The sequence below is a fragment of the Labrus mixtus genome, chromosome 2, assembly GCF_963584025.1.
Source record: "Labrus mixtus chromosome 2, fLabMix1.1, whole genome shotgun sequence".
NCBI classification, from domain to species: domain Eukaryota; kingdom Metazoa; phylum Chordata; class Actinopteri; order Labriformes; family Labridae; genus Labrus; species Labrus mixtus.
The window spans coordinates 20162854-20182270 of NC_083613.1; the positions used below are offsets into that span (position 1 = coordinate 20162854).

General features: G+C 41.4%; 3 protein-coding genes across 4 annotated transcripts; all 3 read left to right on the forward strand.

Annotated features, from left to right (window-relative positions):
• The first annotated feature begins 3241 nt into the window (after positions 1-3241).
• On the forward strand, positions 3242-5955 carry actb1 (actin, beta 1). The gene is made up of 6 exons (XM_061055202.1): positions 3242-3407; positions 3505-3744; positions 4269-4515; positions 4601-4792; positions 4897-5078; positions 5272-5955. The coding sequence occupies exons 1-6, from the start codon at positions 3285-3287 to the stop codon at positions 5413-5415; spliced, it is 1128 nt and encodes a 375-aa protein (XP_060911185.1). The 5' UTR covers positions 3242-3284; the 3' UTR covers positions 5416-5955.
• Positions 5956-8306: 2351 nt separating this feature from the next.
• fbxl18 (F-box and leucine-rich repeat protein 18) lies at positions 8307-13024 on the forward strand. 2 transcript variants are annotated; one of them, XM_061055224.1, is made up of 7 exons: positions 8307-8491; positions 9178-9375; positions 9554-9903; positions 10522-10657; positions 10758-11836; positions 12115-12333; positions 12433-13024. In XM_061055224.1, exons 1-7 carry the CDS (start codon positions 8471-8473, stop codon positions 12587-12589), a joined length of 2160 nt encoding a protein of 719 aa, XP_060911207.1. In that variant the 5' UTR covers positions 8307-8470; the 3' UTR covers positions 12590-13024. The 2 variants fall into 2 exon arrangements, with proteins under 2 accessions (XP_060911207.1, XP_060911197.1); XM_061055214.1 differs by having other exon boundaries at positions 8491-8623.
• A 997-nt stretch (positions 13025-14021) lies between these two features.
• Positions 14022-19350, forward strand: ptcd1 (pentatricopeptide repeat domain 1). Its single transcript, XM_061055239.1, has 8 exons — positions 14022-14739; positions 14819-14959; positions 15189-15407; positions 15504-15605; positions 17032-17709; positions 18018-18134; positions 18390-18572; positions 18926-19350. Exons 1-8 carry the CDS (start codon positions 14266-14268, stop codon positions 19163-19165), a joined length of 2154 nt encoding a protein of 717 aa, XP_060911222.1. The 5' UTR covers positions 14022-14265; the 3' UTR covers positions 19166-19350.
• Positions 19351-19417: the final 67 nt, after the last annotated feature.

The window sequence follows — 19417 nt, forward strand, 5'->3', positions numbered from 1 at the left end:
GTGTGGCGACTAAAGGAAGAGTGAATGTGTGTTCAAGTGAGATGGAGAGAGACAGAGAGAGAAGTGGAGATAGGAAGAGGGATGATGAGTGAAAAGTGAACAGAAGCTACCTGCTAGCTTCTTCCATATACGGTCTTAGTCAGAGCCGAGAGCCAACCCTGGGAATTTCTCTGACTGTGTGAGTGACCAATGCAGGGAGGGTGTGTGTGTGTGTGTGTGTGTGTGTGTGTGTGTGTGTGAGTGAGTGAGTGAGTGTTTGTGTTGTAAAGCATGAGCGAGTCATACAGGATAGCAAGCTTTTGAAACAGCATGAGTGTGCACAGGAAATATTGAGAAATCTCTCTGTCAGGTCAGGGAGGAGTTAAGTAAATGAGTACAAAGTTTAAAAAATAAACGTTGCTGCTATCCTTTTTATACGAATAAATGGGTGCTGAGAATGACAAAGAACTCAATGTGAAAACAGGCGAATCTAAAAAAACATTTACACACACACACATACTAAACAGCCTGAAACATGGAGATTCATTCATTTCCTCAGACTGGTCACATGACATGTGCAGTGCATTCTTACCCCCATGTGACTCACTCCAATATCTCCTTATATGGACGTCATCCAAAGGAACTCTTAAAGGGATGGTTGTCCTGCCCTGGATCTAAACTTGGTGTGTGTGTGTGTGTGTGTGTGTGTGTGTGTGTGTGTGTGTGTGTGTGTGTGTGTGTGTGTGTTTCAGGTGTTTGTGTGTGTCCAGAGCAGGATAATGCTAGACTGAAAAGCTAATTCCCTGATCAGCCAATTTGCCCCCTCGATGTTGTCCTGAGCTGCTCCATAGCTCCTGACATATGGACGTTTGTGTGCATTTGTAGGTCTGTGTGTGATCACTTCCTGCGTGGATCTGCAGGACTGAAGCACTGTAAACCTTCTTCCTGTCTCTTTTCCTGAGCCTGCTCCCATATATCCTTATTAGGAACACATAGGGCCAGTGAGAATTCCTAGTGTAAGTTTATGAGCCTTTGTCCGGTGCCCTTATTGAGTTAAAAAGCACCCTGACCCACCCACTTTGTCTCTGATCAACATAGAGGATGCAAAAGGTGTTTCCTTATGTGACATATTTGGATGTGTACATGTGCATATGTATAACTGCATATAGATGTGAGTGCTAAATAATAATTTCATAATAGGCCATGCAGAGGCATTAGGACACCAATTATAGGATTGTTTACAGAAATTACTGTTTTATAATATTTTATTGAGGAAAGCGTGGTTAATCTGCTCCCCCCACTCATTTTAACATACCCGAGCTAGTGCTGAGAGATAAGAGATTTACAGCCTCCAGAGTGTTTGCTGTGAACATACCTCAGCTTGACAACTTGTATCAATGTCACCCTCTCTGTATATGTGTGTGGGGGGGTTGTGAGACACTGGTATGCCAGGGCAGACGTGTCAGTCAGGGTGTTAACAGTGCTGTCAGTGACCCTGAGATTGTAACCAACCCCGTGTCCTGGCACCGCTAACCACCACAATCATCTGTCATGACTGAGGGAATGTTGCTTGAAAATGCATTACATCAGTCTTCACTGATATTCAGTTCTGCTGCATTCCTTTGATGTCTCCCACTCAAATAAGATTAACCATGTTTCTGTTTGCTTGTTTTTATGTTCTAGATTTAGATATTCATCTGATGCATAAAGATATAACAGAGGACATGAGAATGGGTGTATTTATCAAATGCTTAACCGGGAAATGTATGGATTATTTGAGGTACTAAATCTATTATTCTAGACGGAATTACTTCACAACATGTTTATTAGCTCACGGTATCAAGAAATTGTACATGAAACCAAATTCCTGAACTTATTTCATACTCAAGACTGATGGGGTTTGCAGCAAGAATGATGTCAATTGATGCAACCCACACTACGGTCATGGTAATGAACGATTAAAAACAACAACATGTGTTTCATTAAACATTGGGCAATCCCAGATTGATTGTATGGATATAGTATATAGGTTAGTTTTCTTGTTGCTTGTTCCCTCTGTCCTGTCAGAGCACAGAGACGTTATCTGCATGCGCCACACCCAGTGGATGCGGCAGAACCAATCAGAAGGCGCCGTGCGGAAAGTTCTCCTTTTATGGAAAGGGGCTGCAGCACGGGCTCCGATAAAGTCCTGCAATTTATTGGCCTCCATTGCAGTCACATCCAGACACTAAACCCTCCCGGAGTGTAGCGCTCAGACACAGTCCTCCTAAGCCGACAACACCTCCCTCACACAGGTAAGAAACATTTGAGTTTTCTGCGTCTTCTGAAGGCATTTCTTTAACCTACGTGAAATGTATTTGCCAGTAAATTGATTGCAATTCACCACTTAAGTGATCTTTGAAGGTTGTCTGCACGATTTGCCTCAAGTTGAAGCAACTCTTGGAAATGCATCTCTTACATTAAGCCCCATCGTTAAATTACAGGTTCAAGCTAAACAAGAATATCTTTTAAGTGTAGCTGTGTGATGATGTGTTTTTTTTTTTTTTCACTGACAGTTAACATAAGGTGTGAAATAACCCGGCAGCCCCCTGTTGTCACCGGTTTCATCAAATCAGACTAAATGTTAAATAGCTTGACCTTCTCGCTTACATGTAAGCATCTGCTTTGGCACGGTGTCCTGGTCTGGTGTCTCAGATTTCTCTCACGAACACGTCAATGACGGATAAATGTTTAAGGACAACCAAACTCCTGGGTATGAATTATAAAGGGTTTATTTGACAAACTAGCGTTGTGTCAGATGTGGGTTTTTTTTTTAAAGTTAACTATGGTTGTCATATTGCCTAGTGGTGCACCTGATGAATGACTTGAAAGGGGGTTAAAGTTAATTCAACTCAACTGTTAAATCCGCGGGTTTAACCGTACGTGAGTGTTGTGGTGGTTGTTAGTTCAGAAACGATGATCCAAACGAAGGGAGTGGCCGGTTGTCTGTCTCAATTGAGGTTTAACGACATGCGGGGCGGCTTCACGGGCCGGGCTGCTTGCCGCCGTCTCTAAGCTGCTCTCACTTTTTCCTTATATGGCCATGGCCAGACTGAGGCAGAAGCTGCCTTTTGTTTCCAAGCTCTGGATTTGGACTGGAACCTGCGCCATCGCGACATCCAGTGTCCAGTCTGAATAATGACATGCCTTAACCCTGTTGATGTGTGCCAGATGTAATGCATTAACTGTGACAGAGCATCTATTCTAAACAGACTCTTCCCTGTCAACCCCACTCCTCTCCTCTCCTCTCGCTTTCCTCACAGAAAATGGAAGACGAAATCGCCGCCCTCGTTGTTGACAATGGATCCGGTATGTGCAAAGCTGGCTTTGCTGGAGACGATGCCCCACGTGCTGTGTTCCCCTCCATCGTTGGACGTCCTAGGCATCAGGTAGGCGACACTTTCCTGTTACTGTTATAAACTTAAATGAACGATTCTTATTAAAATTGTCTTAATGTTAACTGGTTATTTTCTGTCTACTCCCTAGGGTGTGATGGTTGGTATGGGCCAGAAAGACAGCTATGTTGGTGATGAGGCACAGAGCAAAAGAGGAATCCTGACCCTGAAGTACCCCATTGAGCATGGTATCGTCACTAACTGGGACGACATGGAGAAGATCTGGCATCATACCTTCTACAACGAGCTGAGAGTTGCCCCTGAGGAGCACCCAGTCCTGCTCACTGAGGCCCCCCTGAACCCCAAGGCCAACAGGGAAAAGATGACCCAGGTAACGACCACCTTTTGACATTAACTCTGAATCATAAAACCAACTCGGCTCACTCACAGGGCCCTGCAACAGGAACCACTGAGGCATTTTTTTTCTTCTTCTGCTCAATCTGTCAATTTCCTCCTGCTTCATAAATCTCCAGGTTTCCTCTGTCCTGTGCTGATCTTTTCATCTCCTCGGAAGCTCCAGGTTTCTATCTTTTCACAGATGCATCAGGAATGACTTGTTGCAGCATGGTCACTTTTGTTTTGTTTTTTTAAACTAGGCTCTTAGATGCTTCTGCTTTTGGTTTGTTTCAGAGAGTCTAACTACACTGGTTACTGCGTGTTACAAGTGTTCAAACATCTCTCTCAAGTCGCATGATAAAAGTGAAAATTATTGTAATGATTTTTAGTCGACTTTTAATACTCAAAAAATAACTTCCAGCGTGGTGTGTTTTTCTGATTGTATTAATCTTACTATCTTGCGCAAGACTATTTTGATTCACTGTGTTTAAGACTCATCTTTGTTTCTGCTCTCCACAGATCATGTTTGAGACCTTCAACACCCCTGCCATGTATGTGGCCATCCAGGCTGTCCTGTCCCTGTACGCCTCTGGTCGTACCACTGGTATTGTCATGGACTCTGGTGATGGTGTAACCCACACAGTGCCCATCTATGAAGGCTATGCCCTGCCCCATGCCATCCTCAGGTTGGACCTGGCTGGCAGGGACCTCACAGACTACCTCATGAAAATCCTGACCGAGAGGGGTTACAGCTTCACCACCACAGGTTAGCACAAAAATGCTAGTTGACAAGAAAGTTTCATTTTAAAACTAGGGGGAAACCATGGCTAAAATGTTTTCTTCCTCTGCAGCTGAGCGTGAGATCGTGCGTGACATCAAGGAGAAGCTGTGTTACGTTGCACTCGACTTTGAGCAGGAAATGGGCACTGCTGCTTCCTCTTCCTCCCTGGAGAAGAGCTACGAGCTGCCCGACGGACAGGTCATCACCATTGGAAATGAGAGGTTCCGTTGCCCCGAGGCTCTCTTCCAGCCCTCTTTCCTTGGTAAGTTAAGTCAGGGACACCTACATTTTTAAAGTTGGAAGTATAAAGCTTATTGCAGCAAGGCGAGCGTCCCAAACAATAACTTTCACGCCCTCCTTGTACAGGTATGGAATCTTGTGGCATCCATGAAACCACTTTCAACAGCATCATGAAGTGTGATGTGGATATCCGTAAGGACCTGTACGCCAACACTGTGCTGTCTGGTGGTACCACCATGTACCCTGGCATCGCTGACCGTATGCAGAAGGAAATCACAGCCCTGGCACCCACCACCATGAAGATCAAGGTATAACTTGGCTCATTATTCACTCATATTTCCTTGAGGCATTGATGCAAAAAATGTTTTCTAAAGATCTTTGTCTACTGCCACCTGGTGGAGAAAACATTTTAATGCAGGATTCAATCTCTCTAGCTAGTCTATTTCGTTAACACATAGTATGAGACTTAAAAAAATGTTCCCCCCTTTTTGCTCCCATTAGATCATTGCTCCCCCGGAGAGGAAGTACTCTGTATGGATTGGAGGCTCCATCCTGGCCTCCCTCTCCACCTTCCAGCAGATGTGGATCAGCAAGCAGGAGTACGATGAGTCCGGCCCCAGCATTGTCCACAGGAAGTGCTTCTAAACAGACTGTCTGTCCCCTCTCCCTAAACACACACTGCTACAAACCCAAACGACTGGCTCTGCATACATGCCTACACCAACACACTGGTGTATGCTGAGCCCAGAACACCTCTTCCCATTTTCCCTCATCACTATGGCTATGGCACCATGCCCCCTGATGGGGAGAAACTCTGCAGGAGGTACAGAGCATCCAAGGCGGTGTGAATGTGAGGAACATGATGTCCATTGTCGTGTTTGTGTAGGTCATTCCAGATGTGTTTGTTCACCACCTTATTTGCCTCTATGAAGGTTTATTCTCTGGTGGGCCCACTGCCCAACAGACCTGTAGTATTGCTTAATATGTAAATTATGTAACCTGAAACTTGTTTTTTTTTTTTTTTGTACTATCAGCCTTAAATGATACTTGGTCCAGTTTGTTTTTGTCATTATGCAAAAAGACAAAGCTTCTACCTTGTATGGGGGTACACGAAGGTTTATGCATGAGGCTTCCAGCCTCTGGTGTACACAACAACCCAATAAAGCGCACATGTCTGAGATTCCAGTCTGTCTACTTAGTCTTCATTCAGCTTGGATCACAAATATTTAATGTAACATGGTGTATTCAAAATGTGAAAAATAACCTTTGGGTTAATGACAGGCTGAAAACTTAATATGGCATTGTACAAGAAACTGCAGGGGTCAATAGACGGTAAACATTTTTATGCTATATGTAGGTTGGTGGTCATAATACATGAATTATATACAGAACATACATCTTGCTTAATACTGTAGTATTTATTAACAAAGGTATACTTGCACATACAAGGATGACTTTGGTAAACCTCTCTATGTAAATAAACTATACCTTTAAATATCAACACAAAAAGCCTAATATGTACAAAACTTAAATGATAATAGTGCAGTGGTGAGGAGTGCAACAGCTGCTGAAAAGAACATGTAATTATGTACAGTGACAGATGGGTTAATTTAATATTAAGCAGTATGCATACATTGATATCAGAGGATAATACAATATTTACATGATGACCATAAAATTATCTTTAATCTCATGTACATTTACTGTGCATGTTTCATAGTTCATTAAGTTAACTATGAAGTGGTGATATCCGGTAACCGTAGTGGATGTTTTGGGGTTATAAACTGTATATGCAGGATTTGGCAGGAGTAGCCTGAGAAGTATATACTGTGTATATAAGTATAAACAATTAAAATTTCCATCACAGGTCGTCTTTCGTTTTAAGGTATATGTTCACACATAGGCTAATATGTACTTTAGTATTGGAGTTAACACAATGTAAAAAAATAAATAACTAGTTTTTAATGTTTTGCTAATGCCCGATATGTTGGTATAATAGATTCACTGACAGAATAAGTTGAAATAAATATTACATATTAATAAAATAAAGCTTAATTCAATAGGACTGTATTATTGTATTTTTTTGGTTATCTGAGCTTTGCCTGTTATATACACTAAAATGTTTTATTCTTTTTTAAAGGACTTTAAAAAGAACAGAATCACAGGTTGAAATGATATTATATAATTATATTTTATATTAAGAATTAAAACTCAAAGTTTACAACCTCTTATACCTCTTCCACCACTTACGTAAACCATAAATCCTTTAGTACCGAACATTTTATTTTTAAGTAAAATGTAAGCTTTTTTTCACACCATATTATTATATTTTTAAAACCTGAACACTATATCCTCTACATGATGCCTATATTATGTTTATGTCGTGTTTTTAAATCTATGCTATGAAAACAAACATCACTATCTTAGAAAAAGTGATGTGGTGAAATCCTTAGAGGAAGATGGTTTAAATGTGATTGACTATGAGTCAATGAATGGAATGATAAAACTTAAATGGAGAGATGTGAATTTTTAGTTTCTAAACTTCCCAGTTATCAAAGTCTCTTCAGCAAGTCCTCCTTTACTGGAAACTGGCCTATAAACACAATTTAATCCCACACAATTGCTCGATATGGAATAATAGATGTGTTTTGTTTAAACAAAAGTCTTTATGTTATCGTGATTGGGTGGAGAGAGGTATTTGGCCCATTTTACGTATAATGGATCCAGGAGGGAATCTTCTCAAATACAATGATTTCATTTTCAATATTGAATGTACAGAAACACAATATTCAACAGTTATTAAGGCAGTTCCTCAAGCAATCATAAATATGGTGAAAGGCCCATTAACATATGACAGGATACTACCAAGGTTGCCTTCACAATAAAAAGTACTGAGTCCGCACACCAGATGCTGCTCCAATTAAATTGAATTAATGTTTAGGGCCCTCGCCCTTCATCAGACATGATTTTACCAAAAGCAAAATAAACACATTTTCAGATAATACAATGAAATTTACCCTTAGAATTAGAAATTTCTAAGAAACAAAAATCTTTTTGGGGTTCATTTTAAAATTGGGTATCGGCAAAAGACTTCAAATCCCCAAATTTAGAATATATTAAGATCAAATTTGGCATTTTAATGAAGGATAGAAAAAGGGGAAAAAAGTATAATAATGTAATTATTTTGGCCAAACCATACATAAATGTAGATTTTCAAAAGTCAATTTCCATGAATTACTTAAAATAAAATGAAAAATAATTTAAAAATATTAGAATTAAACAAGCTTCAGAAATAAACCAAAGTTTAAAGATTTGTATTCCAGATTAGACCTGTGATTTTGATTTTTATATATTTTTATTTTTATTTTGATAGGCTTTGTTGTGATTTGTTCATCAAGTCATGCTTGGCCTGTAATATATACTATTTTATAAATGTAACAGCCAGTATTTTAACTACAAATAAAGATGAAAAAAATATTTTATGCTTTGAAAAAAATTACCGACAGGAAGTTTGTCCGTCACAGAATGACATCCGTCAGTGTGCAGCAGCAAATCCGGTCCGTCCTGTCAACGTCTGGCTGTTCGACCGGCTGCAGTTCAGTGTAAAACGTGTTTAAGGAGAAAATGCGGCTCCGGCTGGATGAACATTTAAAATATTGTAGGTCATGAGTTGAGGGGTGGGGGAGAGATTTCAGAGGACATGGATCGACAAATTGAACAGGTGTGTTGACCGACAAACTACGACCACACATTAATAGTTTTTAACTTGCAGTTTATGGTTAGTAGCGGCAGCGCCCAACAAGAACTTGCTATTGTTAATGATTGGTTAGATGAGACGAAACATCTGCCAAATGTAAATATATATTTATTTTTAACAAAGTATTTTATTGCGCAGAGACGTTGGGAAGTTGTGTTTTGTGTCTCCTTTTTCATACGTGTGCTCAAATGAAGTTCTATGTCTGCCCATCAGCAGAAATCCTGTGTGGCCTTAATGAGAGGATTCAGCGGGTACTCCTTAATCTGTAACTAAGGTTACCACACTAATGCAAAGTTTCTTGTATTTGGAATCCAAATCTTGACACAATCAGTTTTACTTGAGTACTTCACTGAATATGTGTTTCCAACATTTTTGCTATACATGAAGCTGCCACCCAACTAAACACATTTTATACTTAATTTTCCCAAATACTGTTGTACATAAAATGTTCCCCCACCGCTAAAGAGAAAGCGAGTATACATCATTCAGTACTGCCATTAAGTTGTCTTATTGATTAACTAAAAACTATGACAAAAATATGATGTGCACATTTATATCATCGTTTAAAAAAATGATGATATGCCCAGCCATAATATAGTCATTATAAAAGCTCTTCACCTCACCATGACAGTGTTTGCTCTCTGTCCCAGGCTGTACGCGACGAGGACACAATGTCTTCCAGCTCAGTGGGAATGTCCGATTTGTCCGATGAGATCCTGCTGTGCATCCTCCGCCATGTTCCAGTGTGTGACCTGATGGTGAATGTGGCAAATGTCTGCCACAAGTTACACACACTGTGCCATGATAAGACCCTGCTCACTAGCGTCAGCCTGTCTGAGGAGTATCAGGTAACAACAACTTTGACCTTTTATTTAACTTTTGAGTTACAGTGAGGATCTCTTCCACAGTTTACTATTAATATTTCAAGTGTGTGTCGGACTATCTGTATCCTTTACAAAAAAAACAACAACTTAAAAACACAGTCAACACACACATTATAAACTTTATTTTTTTTACTCCCTTCAGGCTGATGATCTGATGGTTCGGCAAATATTGAAACAGCTGTCCAATCAAGTGCAGTCTCTCAGCCTGAACGGTTGCTACTGGCTGTCTGGTTCTACAATGGAGCTTCTTGCTCGCTGCAGAGGAGTGACGCACCTTGATGTCACCGGCTGTCGCATTACTTCCCTTCGTCTCTCCCGTCTCCTCTCCTCCCTCTCTCTCCTCAGATCACTTGCCTTTGATGTGACACCGGGCTTTAACTCTGCTCAGCTCAGTTCAGAAGCAGTGGATTCCCTGAGCCGCCTGTTGGAGCTCAGACAGACACTGTTGACTCCAAGTTACGGTGTGGTGCCATGCTGCGCCCAGCTCCGCAAGTGAGAATTCATCAGATTACCAAGGTTTCACATGACAACTCAGGTCACATCAAAGGGTGTCTATGCTTTATTAATATTCTTATAGCATCCTTTGCATTATCTAACGTGTAGTGTCGATAGAAATTCTTGATTCATGTTGGAGCTGAACTAAGAAAGATCATTTGGCACCAAACTAACATGCCAGTTATAGTAACATTGGATATATAGCCCCAAGTACACCTCAGGCTGATGTGAGTACCCTCAGTTTGTCAGGTATTAGGTAATCAGTTTAGTATTAAAGGACAGAGTATTTGCACAATGTCAACTCTGTCATGCAAAATTGTATTAAAAAATTTCAATCTGTGTTCACTTCTCACAGCAAACCACTGACTGACATGAAAAATTGTCACCCTCCCCCCCCCAAAAAAAAAACCACACTGACACATGGCACCGTTTAACATATGAAGATAATAAACGTCCATCTGATCTAATATTATAGTTGAACAACACAACGATGCCACTTCTCATTTTAGACAATTGCGCTCACATCACTCCTGTGTCTCTCTAAGGACTGAGTTTTTTTTCATAACTTTTTTGCTGCTACATTGTTAAATGTGTGTGTTTGTCTCTGCACCGCAGGCTGATGCTGCAGTTTGACATCCCCGATGTGACCAGAGAGGGTATCGGGGTTTGCTGTCAGTTGATGGTGGGTCAGAGCAGTGTGCCACATTATCAGCAGCTGGAGGAGTTCACAGCCAGACTGGCTCCCGGAGAGGTGACTTTGCTAGTGTACATAATTATGAAATGTGTTTATATAAATCTGCAAAACTCTAGTACTATGCAGTTTGTAGTTATCTGTGTGTTGATGTCTTTAGGTAAACCAGACCTTGCTGCTGCTGTATCTAGCTGTATTCAGTGTCCACGTCCCAAAGCGTCTAAGAGTTTTCCTGGTGTCCATTCCTGGGCCGAACCCTGCTCACTGGCCTGCCGCTCCCTCGCTGGCCCAGAGTTTGGGTCTACGCGGTGACCTGGAGGCCCTGCAGCTCCCTCGTTCCTGGTTGGACTCCTTGTCCCTGAAGCGAGCCCTCGAGGGAAACAGTCCTAAACACCTCAGCTTCAGCCGCTGCCCTGCACTGTGGCCTCAGGTGTTCCTGTCACTGTTGGAGGGCGGAGTCAAAGATGCCACTCAGCTGATCAGCCTGAACCTCAGCGGGATCAATCAGGTCCTCTACTCAGAGTGCAGGAGTGCTGATGATCAGCTGGTTCCTGGGACAATGAGCAGGCTGGCAGTTGGCTGTTCCAACATTAAACACTTGAACCTGATGCACACACATTATCACCATGAAAACTCACCGGGACTTTCTGCAGAAACACACCTGTGTGCTAGCTTGGCCAAATTCCGACACCTTCACTCTCTCACCCTACCTGTCTGCGCTCTGTCAGACGGTTTAAACACACATCAGATCTCTGCAAACAACACGTCTCCCTCTGCTCTATTCCTGGGGTTAAAGAAGACTCCTCGCGTTGGGCTCCAGAACTACAAACCTGATTCGGACTCTTCTCTGTCGAGAGACAGTACCTCAGGGCTCTGTCAGCTCCTAGCTGGCTGCCATGTTTTACAGACATTGGAGCTTATTGGTCCGGGTTTTATCTCTGCGATGCCTCGGCTTGAGCCCTGCTCTCGTGTCAGCGTGGAGCCTCGTGGTATGTGTGCATGGGCGCGAGGGATTGGAGACTCACACTTAGCTGCACTTGAAGCTTTGCCTCGATTACGCCGCCTGACTCTGGCAGGGCTTCCTGGGGTCCTTAGGGGGACAGGGTTGGTTCAGCTGACCACACAGTGCAAAGACTTACGTGTATTATCACTTGCCAATATTGGATCATTAAAAACCATGAACTACAACTCAGCCTTGCTTGAAACACTCAAACAGTGCACGCAGCTCCAAGAACTCAGGTTAGAGGATGTTTTGTGTACCCTTCATTCACTGTACTATCTGACTTTTGTTATTATTATTAATCCAACTATTATTTCTCAATGTGTTTTTTTTTTTTTTTTAAACCTCTCTTCTGTAAATTTAGATTGATTAGGTTGTATAGTTTTCTGATAATTATGTTTACACTCAAACATACAAACCATTTTTTTTACATAATTTATTACCTTCACAATAAGTTCACACCTTTTACTCAGCCTGTTACTTATTAATTGAACTTTGTGTGTCTGTGTTTTTTTAGGTTAGAGCAGCCCTATCTGAATGCCAACGCCTCGTTCTTTGAGGCTCTGTCTTGCTGCCCACATCTGCAGCGTCTCTGCCTCATCTCACGCAGTGGAACCTTTGACCCAGTGGCCACAGAAGCCTTCATGGAGCGATGCTGCCATGTCATCATGTGCCACATGTTCATGGGTGGCACCTTAGTGGCTTGTCGCACTCTGCAGAAAACGCTGCTGGACAGGTTAGTACTTGAATGTGTAACGACGAAATTGTACATAAAAAAATGTCACTGCTATAGAAATATGAAAGCCACCCAATCTATCGTTTTGTTTTTTGTTAGATTTTCGTTTGCACGCTCTGCCCTGAGTGTGGTCATCTATCCGTTACATCATGAAGACCTGCCTTCAGTCATCAGAGATATCCCACTTACCCTGCTGGACCGGATAACTTTGTTCCAGAGCCATGTGGCCCAACCACCACATTTATCACCGTTGTGACATCAGCAGAAAGCTTCACTGTGTTTGGTGCTCAACAGCTGAGGTGCTTTTATTTTGGTGTGTTGAAAATAAAGTTTGCAAATGAGGAAAAAAAAGTTAATCATTTGTAGAAGGATTTCTTATTGTTTTAGTAGATGCATCAACAACTATTCAGGCTGCCTCACAACAACACATCAACCATGATTGTTTACATTTGCCGTATATGTCAGATTAATTATGTTCCTCAGAGGGATTTTTTTCAAGTCATTGGTCCAGGTCATTTCTCATTCAGTGCCATTTGCCTTTAATTGTAGCATCTCAGTCAATGTTCATTTCACTAATATACACATCTGCTATCTAAAGAAGTGCCAATAATATAAAGGGATGTATTTGTTCATAAACCTTGTAAAAGAGAACTAAATAATGTTGTAATAAACTCCATGTCAATGATTTTAATTCTTGTCTATGTAGCCTTTTTTCCTTTTAGGTAAGATGTCTTTATAAATCATAGTAATATAATATCTGTGGTGTTTCTCAGTATATAGAGTTTTGTGAAATAAGGTTGAATAAAGAGAAGTTCACATAATCACTTTTTGCTGTCAAGAAGATTGATACGAGTCATATCTGTGATTTCAAATGATACAACTCACATTACAACTTGTGGTATTATTACTCTTAGATAAAGCATCTCCACTATTTTCATGACGGAACAAGGCAAGCTTTCTCCCAAATCTCCAGATTTAAGAATCAGTCTTTTTCAACAGACAGCTACTATGTGGTCATTTTTTTTCTGTCAATTTGTTTTGAAGTTTTAATAATTTTCAGGAAAGGATACCATTTACATTTTAGTCCTATTTCGGTTATTAATCCTGTGTGAAAGTAAGTTGTACAGCATATTTTTACATGTGTTTTAGGACACACACAAAATTAATATTCAACACATGTTGAAGGTTGTTAATAAATGAACTACAATAAAGTCATTCTCAATCATCTCCTGAATTTTGGAGCCCCCTGCTGAGAAAAAATGGACACTTTGTTAAAGGAATGACCTCTAATTGTTCTCAGTTTTACTTTCCAAAGTTAAATTTGCACACTGATATCCAGTACCTGGAGTTATTTATCGCTGAGATCATTTTACCTTCAATTTGGATTAATTTAGAGATTTAATTTGCAGATTTCAGATACAATATGGAGTTTCTTCAGTTGGATAACACTAGATAAATTCCTCTTAACGCGAATACTCCTCAGTTCATCCCAAGTAAAAAACCATAGGTAAAAAAAAATCACAATTCTCTTTTGTAAGCAGATGAGGGCAGTAATGTCCCAAGTACTGACATAGGCAGGCATGCTAATCGATCCTTGATGTAGTCGATCAGAATGGGACGCCGTATCCAGAATAAACGTCAAGAAAGGGGTTTTCGAAAATTCATGTAACTCGGAAATAAAGAGTGATATGCTTTCAATCAATACGGTCTTAGTTTATTTCGTGGACAAAAGCGACAGACTTGGAGATTCCATGTTATTGTTCGATATCTATTGATACGGTCTTGGCTGGTCTCAGTGTCATTGAAACATGGTGGAGGCCCACATGACTGCACCAAGTGAGTTTCCATCTATACTTTGATGAACAGCCTAGTTTGCTGCAAAACTTAAGAAGTCGTGTTGACAAGTATCTGCTTGACATACTTTTGCTGACAATGTTGACGTCCGTCTCCTGTTCGTGTGTGCGAAACGGGAGGAAGGTCTCGGTCCCTGTAGCTAAGTTTTCCCTTTTGTCAATGGTTAAAAACTCACAAGGAACACTAAATCCGACCGGGGTGCAGGATCTCTCACGACGTCTGTCACCCAGCGTCCTCAAATCGGCTCACTTAAAGCTGCCAAGCGGACTAACCACCAGATCCGTGTTCCTATCGGCCGCTTGCCACGGGGGTGCTGACTCTCTGGTTGACCCCGAAAGCGACCCATCAGACCGGAGGGGCTTCGGCTCCCTGTCTGCGGACATATCCTCCAGGAGGTTGTTCAAGAAAAGCAACCCAGAAATCAGGGATCTGCGACAAAACGACGGAGATGACGAGGAAGAGGAGCCGGAGAGACCTCGCAGGAGGCCCGTGGCGATAAACACACCGTACTGGTACTTTTTAAAGTGCAAGAAGCTGATCAAAGAGAACAAGGTTAGTCCACTTGAATCTCCCCTCTTACATCCTTCGCCTCTTGGTTGTGTCAAACCTCGTGTGTCCTTGTCTCTTCCAGCTGCAGGAGGCCCTGGATGTGTTCAACAGAGACATGCTGCAGGAGGAGAGGCTGCAGCCTGAGGAGTTTAACTACACGGTCCTCATGGGAGGCTGTGGTCGAGCTGGGCTGCTCAAGAAGACCTTCAAACTTTACAACGATGTACGGATTCTTCTTTTATACACCTTGTCACTGTTCCACTTGTTCCAATAATGTTTTGTTTACGTGTCAAGTGTTATTCCTGACCTCAGCGTGAGGGAAAAAACTGGCCCAAAACTGAAGTGCATGTAAATAACTAGAGGAATCAGATGTGTTGCTTGACTGTATTACGTTTAGCCCAGATGCACTTCATGAAATATCCTGTGTGTAATAATGTCTGTGTGTCTTCTAGATGAAGAAACGAGGTCTTGAAGCGACAGACGCTGCCTACACTGCACTGTTCAATGCCTGTGCTGAGTCGCCATCCAAACAGGCCGGCCTCCAGCAGGCGCTGAAGTTGGAGCAAGAGCTCCGGCGAAAAAACTATCCCCTCAGCACCATAACGTACCATGCCCTCCTCAAGACGCACGCCGTCACCAACCACCTCCAAGCCTGCATTCACACGATCAAGGTGCGGCAGTGGGCAGACATTTTCAGCACAGTCGGTCTTCTGATTTGTTTTTGTGTTCCGAAGTGAGCGTGTATATATATATATTTTTTTTTGCAGGAGATGCTGCAGAATGGCCACGTGGTGACTCAGGAGACTTTTCACTACCTGCTGATGGGCTGTTTGAAGGACAAAGAGGCAGGATTCAGACTTGCTTTACAGGTGCATACATGATGTAGACACAGATGTATTTACAGAGAAAAATGACACTTCATTCAGAGATTTCAGGTCAGAGATAAAAAAAAAAAAATAAAAAAAAGGCTATCACTTCAATATGTGAAATTATATGGATTTGGCTAATCAAAACCAAATATACATTCGATCCTATGCCGGGACTCGTCCTCCGACAATAATACGTCACGCTATATATTAAAACAGCATCTGAAATTTCTGAATGAAATCCTACATTGTGACCTGCTAATTTGATCCACATTTTCAAACTAACCTTGAAAAACAAGCATTATGTGTCGTGACCAATTTTAACAAACCCAATGTTGTTTAGAAAAGTCACTTGAGGGATGAATGTGGAAGCTTTCGGACGCGTGCTTTAGCTCGAAGAAATTAACACAGTCCATTGATGATTTGATTTGGATATTTCAATCCATTTATTTTTAAACACTTCTTATCAAATGAAGGAAAATATGACGAACCACTACGTCTATAAATAAAACAAACAAATCCGCGTTGGATGCGTTTAACTCCGACAGGCTGACACGGTAAAAAAAAACTGTTTGCCTCCATCCAATCACCTGTCCCACCTCACCTGGAGCCTTGCTTTAACCACAGCATCCGCCCAGGCTACACACACAACCACAAGGAAAATAGCATAACACAAAACAAACACCTCATTTGGCTCCAACATTATGGAAAATATGCACAATATAAATAAAATGTTGTGCTATGAGCCTCCTGCCGTAACAGACGGGTGACGTCATTCAGTTGCTTTATGTTTGATGTACCTGCAACTTCACGGACAAGCTTTTGCCCTTTTTTTAAATAGTTATAACAGTGATTTGTAGTCTGTGACACGGATTGCTCAAAGACTTTAAACTCACACTGTGAAACATTTAAGCTCATTTCTGTGAAGCCTGTGTGTTGGCAGGAATCTGGCTGTATAATATATGTTAAAAAAAAAACACAGGGGTTACACAGAGTCAGTATATTGTTGTTTTAATTGTAATGATGTTAGCAGGGCCATACTGTGTTGTTTTTATTTTTTCAAAAATTGAATTTTAGAAAATAAGTCGTTTTATATTGAAACATCATCATTTGCACCAAATCTGAGCAAAAGGTTGATTGTTCCAAGAAATCAGAACAGCCAGACCTGCAAATGTATTGATCAGTCTCTCAGACATCCAACAGCATGGATCTACTTTTTTAAAGGTGTTATAAATTGAATTAATATTTAACTATATGAGCAAAAAAAAAAGTGAATTATTTTAAATGCAATGAAGGGTCGATCCAGTATCACAGTTCATAATATCGCAAAGATCTAGTGAAGTGTATTAATGTTTTCTGACATGCCTTCCTGTGTTAATATAATCTCACAGTCATAAGTTTCATCACTTCTTTTTCTTGTTTGTTTCAGGTTTGGCGGCAGATGCTAAGGTCAGGGATTCATCCAGACTCAAAAAACTATAACCTGCTCTTACGTACTGCAAGGGATTGTGGGATTGGCAATCAGGCCCTGGCCAGTCGTGTGCTGCTGAGTCCTGACCTGAAATATGAGGGGGAAGGTGTGTCACATGTAAAGTCCGATAGTAGATACAAGAATCTGATAGACATTGAATTTCTGGAGAGGCAGTTGTTCATCCAGCCTGAGCCACTCAGTGACGCTCTGCAGAACAGCAGATACAGCGAGGAGCCGGAGTCCTACAGAGGCGAAGGCTCAACCCAGTTGGTACCAGTCAGACAAACTATCTCCCTGCCTGTTGACTCAGCAGCTGATTCTTCTTCAGCCCCAAATCTACTGGATGTTTTTGAGGGTAAAAGGGGCTGCGTGGTTTCCCTCTGCACTGTGGGCAAAGTAGCTGATCGGCTTGCCCTCATCGGAGGAGCTGAAGGTTTCCTGGAGAAGATGGAAGCTAACAGGCTCAGTCCGGACATCAGGACTCTGACCCTGCTGGCCGACACGATGGAGCCGGGCTTCACGTCTCTGCAGACGCTGCTGAAGGTCGCCAAGCAGCACAAAGTGAAGCTTGATGTAGCATTTTTTAACTCTGTGATTCGCAGAGCTGCCAGAGCTGGTGACCTGGAGGGGGCAAAGGTACACAAAGACACTCTCTGTAATTAGTGGTGTGTTTTTTTTTTTCAAGATTTTTGAACTTTAAATCTCAAAGATCACATTTTATTGAGCCGTACATAAACTCTCAGAGCATGAGGGACACAGTGTGGAAAGATGTTTTTTTAATGTAGATTTTAATGCTCTGATCACCACAGAACACATTATAACTTGGGTCAATTAAACCAAATCTTTCTTCTCGTACTAATAGTTAAGTGAAAACAAATTGGTTTATTGAATCGACCAATTAAGTCTGAGTGCAGAAAGGTAACGCATTTCCCTCTTCTTTCCAGGATGTGTTGAGTGTGATGCGACAGCGCCATGTAAACGTGGACGTGCAGACATTTGGAAGCCTTGCATTGGGCTGTGAGCGAGAGAAGGATGCTCTGCAGCTGCTGAAAACCATGGAGGTAATACAACTGAGATCTTTATTTGTGAAAACAAGGACAGACATTCTGTTTTTCTGTTTGTTGTCTGCTTGTCAGCCGCTTTTTCCAATTTTCATTGTCTTTCTATATAATCAGATATAGGAAGTTAAAAACAGTACCAAGAGTCCTGAGAAATACTAGTATGTAATTTGGAGCGGCAATGGTACAAGTATAAGTTCTTTATATGACTTGAGTGGTATTTTTTTCATCTTCACACTTGTTTTTGTTTTTTTGCAGGAGGCGGGACTAAATCCAAATGTCCACGTGTTCTCTGCTCTAATTGGCATAGCAACCCGAAAACTGGATTACATCTACCTGAAAACAATCCTCAAAAGTATGAGCAGGATGAAGGTGTGGCCAAACGAGGTCATCATCAGACAGCTGGAGTTTGCCTCACAGTATCCACCCAACTATAACCAGGTAAGCTCCGGTCTTCAGCTGGTGTTTCAGCCGGTCAGTACATTTCTCATGGTGAATCTATCAGTCACTGTGTCGATTGTCATCATAACAAAAAGACACAATAACTTTGTTGGAGCTAAAGACAATAAGACTAATAGGAAAGACATTCCACGTCCTGCAAAAGGTTTAAAATCAGCTGATTGAAGACACTAACTATGCATTTATCTCTGACTTTAAATTTACTTTTGTTTAATGTTTTTAAAATAAAACAATACAAAAAGAACATTTTAAAACCGTGTGGCTTAGGATTTAGTTCATTAATCTGAAGATTCAAATGTTGTTTTGCATCTGCTCTTTATCTTCCCTTTTCACAGTACAAGTCCAGAAACAACTACCTGATCCAAATCGATGGATTCCGTGGTTTCTACCAGAACTGGCTGAGATACATGCCTGCTAATAGCGCTGATGATGAGCAGGCAGAGCTGCACACGGAGATGGACGCTGCAGAAGGTGAAGGCAAACTGACCGAGAGCCAAAGAAAACAAGAGAAGAAAGCAGCAGCGAGGAGATTTAACCCTCGTAAAAAGGACAGGATGAGCAGCACTGCTCTGTAAGAGCACTCCTGAATAAAACCCATATTCTTCATCTCACTTTCAGTCGGTCTGTTTTGAATAAGCTGTGTAGACAACAAGCGCCTCTTGGTCAACGTGATACACAGGGACCCTCTTCCAGACATTTGTAGGAATATGGATGATTTTGTAACATGTATTTAAAATAAATTTCAAGTGTCAGTAAATGATTGATGAGACAGTCAACCTCTTCTTTGTGTTCTATTGAATCATATTGTGTTATTTACATTGTGATGG

What these genes read in the sequence shown, in the direction of transcription:
- fbxl18 (XM_061055214.1), top strand. Translation starts at nt 8,546, where the DNA reads ATGGTTAGTAGCGGCAGCGCCCAACAAGAACTTGCTATTGTTAATGAT. An exon ending in AGACGAAACATCTGCCAAAT is followed by an intron (nt 8,624 to 9,177) that starts GTAAATATATAT and finishes TCTCTGTCCCAG; the next exon opens with GCTGTACGCGACGAGGACAC. An exon ending in TGCTGCGCCCAGCTCCGCAA is followed by an intron (nt 9,904 to 10,521) that starts GTGAGAATTCAT and finishes TCTGCACCGCAG; the next exon opens with GCTGATGCTGCAGTTTGACA.
- ptcd1 (XM_061055239.1), top strand. Translation starts at nt 14,266, where the DNA reads ATGTTGACGTCCGTCTCCTGTTCGTGTGTGCGAAACGGGAGGAAGGTC. An exon ending in AGCTGATCAAAGAGAACAAG is followed by an intron (nt 14,740 to 14,818) that starts GTTAGTCCACTT and finishes TGTCTCTTCCAG; the next exon opens with CTGCAGGAGGCCCTGGATGT. An exon ending in CCTGCATTCACACGATCAAG is followed by an intron (nt 15,408 to 15,503) that starts GTGCGGCAGTGG and finishes TTTTTTTTGCAG; the next exon opens with GAGATGCTGCAGAATGGCCA.
- actb1 (XM_061055202.1), top strand. Translation starts at nt 3,285, where the DNA reads ATGGAAGACGAAATCGCCGCCCTCGTTGTTGACAATGGATCCGGTATG. An exon ending in TTGGACGTCCTAGGCATCAG is followed by an intron (nt 3,408 to 3,504) that starts GTAGGCGACACT and finishes TCTACTCCCTAG; the next exon opens with GGTGTGATGGTTGGTATGGG. An exon ending in ACAGGGAAAAGATGACCCAG is followed by an intron (nt 3,745 to 4,268) that starts GTAACGACCACC and finishes TGCTCTCCACAG; the next exon opens with ATCATGTTTGAGACCTTCAA.